Source organism: Sceloporus undulatus, chromosome 6 (genome assembly GCF_019175285.1).
Source record: "Sceloporus undulatus isolate JIND9_A2432 ecotype Alabama chromosome 6, SceUnd_v1.1, whole genome shotgun sequence".
In the NCBI taxonomy this organism is placed as follows: Eukaryota; Metazoa; Chordata; class Lepidosauria; order Squamata; family Phrynosomatidae; genus Sceloporus; species Sceloporus undulatus.
Genome location: NC_056527.1, coordinates 89,101,266 through 89,108,755, shown reverse-complemented (window position 1 = coordinate 89,108,755; position 7,490 = coordinate 89,101,266). Strand labels below are relative to the sequence as shown.

At 38.2% G+C, this 7,490-nt stretch overlaps 1 protein-coding gene across 1 annotated transcript in view; it reads left to right on the top strand.

Moving 5' to 3' along the window:
- LOC121934290 (keratin, type I cytoskeletal 10-like) overlaps positions 1 to 4,535 on the top strand; it is an 11,666-nt gene extending 7,131 nt beyond the window's left edge. Inside the window, exons 6-8 of the mRNA XM_042474646.1 lie at positions 1,444 to 1,661; positions 2,081 to 2,145; positions 4,280 to 4,535. Of these exons, the coding sequence (XP_042330580.1) occupies positions 1,444 to 1,661; positions 2,081 to 2,145; positions 4,280 to 4,383 (387 nt within the window). The 3' untranslated portion in view covers positions 4,384 to 4,535. The remainder of the gene's footprint in view (positions 1 to 1,443; positions 1,662 to 2,080; positions 2,146 to 4,279) is intronic.
- The last annotated feature ends 2,955 nt before the right edge of the window (positions 4,536 to 7,490 follow it).

Sequence of the window (7,490 nt, the reverse complement as noted above, 5' to 3'; positions counted from 1 at the left end):
ATAATAATAATAATAATAATAATAATAATAATAATAATAATAATAATAATAATAGAGAAAGGAACCCCAAAAGTTAAGGAAAGCTATTGAAGGGGGACAAAGCATGGAGGAAAGAAACAAAAGCAAAACCTTAAGAGGTTACAAACAGACCATAATAGTAATTAATTTTAATTACTATTAATTAATAATAGTAATGAATTTTAAACATGCAGCAGCAAGCACCTTAATGTGTTTCTTTGTGCCAAAATAAATACACCACCATTTAATTAATTGCTCAGCAACTGGAATAATAATAGTAATTATTATTATTATCATCTTTATTTATTTATTTATTTATTTATTTATTATCCACCTCTCCCAAGGCTCAAGGTGGGATACAACATAGATTAAAATGTATCAAACTATTTAAAAACACATAAACTAGGCTATCTTAAAATCATCCAACATAAAAATTTGAATATATCACTTTTAAATTTTAAATCAACTGGACAGGCCTGACAAAAGAGACAGGACTTTAATACTATTTGAAATTCAGACAACATATTCAGCTATCAAAACTCTCTTGGCAGGTCATTTCATAGTCTAAGAGGGGCCAACGAAAAGGTCTTCTGGGTGATGGTTGCCAGTCTAGTTTTGGCTGGCTGAAGTAAATGTCCCCCAGAGAACCTGAAGGTATGAGATTTATTATACAGGAGGGGGTGATCCTGTAGGTAACCTGGTCCCAAACCATGTACGGCTTTAAAGATAATAACCAAAACTTTGTAACTTGTCTGAAAACTAACTGGCAACCAGTAGAGTGATTTTAATATTAGTGTGATATGCTCATTTTTAGAGGTACAGTGTGTCCGCTTCATACCCAGACGCACTATACGCGGCTTTCATCATATGCAAGGGGTGCAAGGGGTGGCGTGTCCCATTTAGATGAATGGGGCATGTGCCCATGGTGCGTGTGCACCACCATGCCACCGCACCACCGCCACATGCACGAGCCCCATTACTTTCAATGGGGTTCAAGCATACACGTGTTTTTTTACATGGGGGGGCCAGCAATCAATCTGGCTGCTGTGTTTTCAACTAAGCAAAGTTTCCAAACGTGGTAGAAGGGTAGCTCAATCTAAAGCATGCTGCAATAGTCGAGCCTTGAGATTACCAGCACACGCAGTACCATCTTTGAATGGCTTGTTCAAATAGTTTAAATAGCATGTGAGGTAGTATCCTTCATGGTTGTAATAGTGAGATCATGGTTGGAGAGAGAGAGTGGATCTAGACCAGGAATGGAAGATCAATTCTGGCTCTCCCATGGCACCTTTGTTTGGTAACTTCATCTATTTTCAAGCTACATTTTCATAGTAATATTTTGCAAAAACAAGCTTCCTGAGCTTCCTAGCTCCTTTTATATTTAATAAATGTTAAAATAATTTTTTTTCTACTTCCTCCTTACAGAAACAATCCCTTGAAGGCACTTTGTCAGAAACAGAACGGAACTACTGTGATCAGCTCAACCAAATTCAGGGTCAGATAGCTGGCATAGAAGAACAGCTTTTCCAACTCCGGTCTGAAATGGAGACCCAGAATTCAGAGTACCAGCAGCTTTTAGGGATCAAGACACGTCTGGAGCAAGAGATTGAGACCTACCGCCGCCTACTGGATGGAGAAGGGGGGTAAGGAAGACATGCCTTGTAGTAGGAAGAAAGCACATCCTCATATCAGAAACAGTAACAAGCAGTGTTTTAGCATTGTAATGGCAAAAAAAATTGTTAAGTCATGAAATTTCACAGACTAGAGTGTATAAATATTTGGCTGCATGCACACTGGAGGAATAACCCGGTTTGGCACCGCTTTAAGGCTATTGAATTCCAAGGCAGTTAAAGCAGTGCCAAACCGGGTTATTCCTCTAGTGTGGATGCAGCCTTTGTTCAGGGCTACAACTGACAACTGAGCTGGTCCGAGTGGACTATCAACAGTTACTTTTTATGCTTGACCATTATAATTTTGTTACCTTTCTAAACTATTCACTGAAAAGCAAAGTATTGCATAGTGCAGGATATTACCCAGCTATGTATATATTTCTCTTTTACAGTAGCTTTGGAGTTTCTTATGGATCTACAAGCTATAGTTCTATGGGATCAGGAAGCTCTGGCACAGGTAACTGTAAACATACATATCCATTAGAAATATTAAGTCAACGATTTGGCTGATGATTCTCTCTTAATGCATCAAAGTGCTTCTTTCTTTCCACCTCTTAGCTCCTTCCTTTCAAAATTCCCTTGCCTTCCCAGTAGCTTTTAAGAATGGTATACTCTCTCTTTTCTGTTCTTCTTTTCTTCCTGATGCATCTTTTTCTTCAACTTTGTGTGCCCTACTCAGAACTGTGTGGGCATTCTCTATGTGGGGCCATCATTATGCATAAATAATAGGAATTTTAAGAATTAATTCATTACCCATAATTAGACTGCATCTGCACTGCAGAATTGATGCATTTTGACACCACTTTAACTGCAATAGCTCAAAGCTATGGAATTCTGGGATTTGTATCTCTGTGAGATATTTAGCCTTCTTTATCAGTGCTACAACAAACGACAAATCCCAAGATACTTTTACATTACTGTATTTTAATGCATTTCTTTAGAGGGTGGCTTCATGGAGTGTTTTGCCATTTAGGACATTATAGTCATTTTAATTGATTCATTTAAAAACAATGTATTACTAATGATAAACATGATAAATTAATTTTATAATAACCCACCCAATTACCAATGTTATTGACTTAATTTTCAAATCAACATTAGTGCATTATTTAGCTGTATTATTTTAGTTGTATTTCTTGGGATCCTATCAACACGCCCATCCCATTCCAGAGCCACATTGGAATGAAATACTGTTTTTAAGTCTTCTGTAATGAAAATCAATGTATAGTTGGGTATGCATTTTCCTGAAAGCTGCTGCTGCTGCTCCTTCTGCTGTTGTTTTTGCATGCCATTTCCCTATTCTTTGCATTTTTATATGTTTCCCTCTCGATCTAAGCATGTTTGTGCACATATTCATATTATTCATTTTAATTGTGTATCATGGTCCTTGGGCAAATCACAAACTATCGGCCTCAGGGGATGGCAATAGCAAACCCCCTTTGAAGAAACTTGCCAAGGAAATCCTGTGATGGATTCAACGTAGGATTGCCCTAAGTCAGAAACAACTTAAAGGCACACAACAACAACAACAACAACAACAGCAATAGGGGGATGCCTTATGTCTCCCCAAACATCCTTACCTCAGGACTCATATTTTCTAGCTCAAAATTATGCCACTCACCCAAGGTTAAGATTTCTGGAAGAATAAAATTTAACTTAATGTTAAACTGTGTGCTTTTCAAAAGCAACTAATATGTAAACCTTTTGGAAATTCATTCTCAACACTGCAATTGTGTTGGCATATTTTCTTTTTGACATACTTTCTTTTCATGAGTCTAACTCAGGGCCTCAACATACTTTCTTTTAATGAGTCCAACTGGACAAAATGGCAGCAAAAATTCAGCTCCTGCCAAAATTCTAAATGGAGTGGGGAGATTTAAAGTGTAGTAAGCAGGGGAAACAGATGTTGTGCATTGTTTATTTGCTGTTGTTCCTTGTCTTGCTCCATGGGGAGAGAAATAAATAGAGTGGGCCCTTGTTATCCACTGGGGTTTGGTTCCAGGAACCCCCGTGGATAACCAAATCCATGGATGCTCAAGTTCTATTAAATATAATGGAAAAGGAAAATGGTGTCTCTAACAGAAAATAGAAAATTAAGGTTTGCTATTTAGCATTTATACTTTTATTGAGTATTTTCAAGTCGTGGATTCTTGAATCTGTGGATAAAATCTATGGATAAGGAGAGCCGACTATATCATCATCATCATCATCATCATCATCATCATCATCATCATCATATTTTTCTCCACCTATTTTTTCCAGAGAACCCCTAGAAGAAAAGCAGCATTGGAAAAGCTATTTAGGGGAGAGAAATGAGAGGGAGTCAGCTGCCACCCTCCTGCTGCACTTTAAATAATTCTCACCCACCTGCATTATAAGGAATTGGCAGCAATTGCAGATCTGCTACCATTCTATCCTGTCACAAGCTTAAGCCTCTCTCTTGGATGTCTAACAATAGCCTGCTTTTTTTTTTCTTTGCTTTGTTTTGTTTTGTTTTGTTTTTAAAGCGTAAGATACACTAACAGAAGACATGCCAGAAATCTATTTTGAACACTTATTTGACTATATTTTAACTTTGTTTTCATTTCCAGATTCTAAAAAAACCAGAAAGATTAAGACAGTTGTGGAAGAAATTGTTGACGGCAGAGTCGTTTCATCCCAGGTCAAATCAGTTGAGGAGAAGCAAGCAACATAAATGCCAATGACCTTTACTTTTAATACATGTCCCAGCTGGGAAGCAAAAGAAGACAATGCTTTCAAGAATTATGCAGAAAAACAGTTTATCCCTTTTTAAAAAATTCTTTTTACGTTTCTCTCCTCTGCTCACCTTTCTTTAAGCAATCTCCAAAAGCGCATCCCAAAATTCTGATTTCTTTTCAATAAACCTTTTCACTATTTGCATATTAGAAATATTTAATTGCAATTTTCCAAATTTCTCCCATTGCAGTTACCAATAGCAAAAGGGAGGATCATTTTAACAGGGTGAGTTTATTTTTGGGAAATGAACACATTTAAACATAGTTTCTCCACATTTTAGCCTTTCAGACGGACAGAAACCTTATGCAGCAATAATTATGACTAAGGTATCATCAAATGCCTACTAATCCATTGTACTCTATGACTATAAGAAAGAGAAAGGAGTCAGTGAGGATTCAAATGCAGGGGATGTTGAACATTGAGCATGTCCCCTGGTAATACTCTAACAAACCTGTTTGTGCAATCACAAGCACTCCAACAGCCTTGTTTACGCAACCATGCATGCCAATCACATCTGCTATTTCTCAAGTCTAAATTAACCCCAACAAATCTCTAACACAAAATATTATGTACACAAAGAACAGAAGTTGTGCAAGATCTTGTACTACTCATATTGTTACAATAGGCCATGTACCTGCTCAGCTCAGTCATCCAGATAGGACATAGACGTTGACATATCCTTTCCATAAACAAGAACAAAGCAGCTACTGTGTCATCAGAAATATCCAGGTCTCTAAAAAGAGTCCATTAAAAATTACAGCATAATTCACACAATGACATCATGAAATGAAACGGAAAGTTTGCTTGTCCTGACACACTCATGGATTCCCAGCACAGACCAGTGAAGGAACTTGTGGGTCATGTTTTTGTGGCATTTGGAAGCAACAAACATCACTAAAGGTCACAGCTTAACTCAACACAAAAGAAATATGTAATGAGCTTATTTAACAGGTTGTCTATTATTGTGGCAACAGAGTTCTCTGATAGAGAAGGCTAAATGTCTCACAAAACGACAGTTCCCAGAATTCCCTAGCATTGAGCCAGGGCAGTTAAAGCGATCTCAAATTGGATTACTTCTGTAGTGTGTTTTGGACCTAAGACCACAGTAAAAGCCCCCTATTCCCACCCCAGTCTAAATTCATTTTCCCAATGAACAAAGGTCACAAGATTGTACAATCAGCCTTTCTTATACACGCATTTCTTATACATGGATTCAATCATCCACAGTTTGAAAATGTTCCCAAAAAGTATGAATTTCAAATATCAAACCTTGATTTTCCATTTTTATAAGGGACACGATTTTGCTATGTCATTATATATTGAATGGGACTTGAGCATCCACGTATTTTGTTATCCACGGGGGATCTTGGAACCAACCCCAGGGTATAACAAGGGTCCACTATATATAAAAGTCCCTAAAGGTAAAGGTAACAGCTTCCCCTTGACATGAATGCCTGGTTGTTACCAACTGTAGAGGGCAATGCTCATCTCCTCTGAAAAGCCAGCATTGTCCAAAGACAACTCCATGGTCATATGGCCAGAATGGCTGCATGGAAGGCTGTTACCTTCCCACCAAAGTGGTACCTATTTATCTACTCATACTTTTACATGCTTTCAAACTGCTAGGTTGGCAGACGCTAGGACTAATGACAGGAGCTCACTCTGTCATGCAGCACTTGGGCCTCAAACTGCCAACCTTCCAACCTTACAATCATCAGAATTGGCATCTTAACCACTAAGCTACTATGCCCCTCCTATAAAAGTCCCTACATGTGTTATAACTGTTTTTAAAAATACAGAAATTTTGAAAATCGTACAGCTGTGTTCAGAAGAAAGTAGACAAATGGAAGGGTGTCTGGAAAAGCAAATGTTGGCTTTGCACAATTTCTTGCAATTGTCTACTTGATATTATCCAGGTGCGAATGAGTAAGCAAAATTTGTCATATTATAATACATTAAAACATGCCATAGTTTCAGAGGGATATCTGCTTCCATGTGCCAATTCTGCTCCCTACTGAAGCTACAGAGAGGCTACTGCTAAAATCCTTTTCCCTCCCTTGCTGTAGGCTTTTTCTCACAGTGTAGGCAACCACTTTAAAGGGTTCAACACTGGCTGGATGCCAAGAGTTCTGCCTAATCTCCGGTTAAAGAAAATATTGAACCATCTCCAGCTGACTTACCTTACCACTTTGCAATAAAGTTACCAGCTACCTTTGATGTTTGTTGATCTGTTTTTGTTTTTGTTTTTTTTAAAAAATAATCAAAGCAGAAATAACAGCACTGATTTCAGCAAGAGAGTACCAATGAAATTCCACTTGAGATCAAGATATGATTCTATATATGTTATGTTAAGCCAGGACTGGACAACATCTAATATCTGAAGCCATGCTGTGTTCACATGAACCCACTGGGGGAGCCATTCCATAACAACTGTGATCATTGCACTATCACATTAAAAGGGGAAAAAGAGCTATTCCCCTTTAAAACAATGTACATGGGAAGTGTGCGCCTTTTTTCATGCTCATTCCCACTTCGAGTGGCTTCTGAGGGTTGCTTGTTATTTTGCTGCTCTCTGCACCAGACTACCAAAATTAATCAGTGCAGTGGCAAAATCAGCAGTACTGGCATGACAATTGGGCTGTAAAAAAAACCAACAGTGGAGACTGCAGTATGACCCATGGACTGCATATTGCCCACTTTTGCATTAAGCACAGACTTAAAATAGAGTGCTTGCAGCTTTCCCCAGCTTCTTCTCTTTTCTTTGTTTCCAAAGATCCACTTTGCAGTGTGCATTGTTTTAGAAAGAGCAGCAATAGTCATATGTTGGGTGCCTCATTCTGACCTCAGAATGGATGACCCTCCAGCAGATGCACTGTATGGCCCAGAAGAACCCGCTGCCGCATCACAGAAACAGAGGGTTCTTCCCAAAAGATCCGAAGTAACAGGCACATTCTTTTTAATCTATTGTAAGTATGTTATGCATACTGCAACCAGTTTACTCCATGCATCTGAGGAAGTAGAGCAAGGCCTTGTCAACATGGGTCA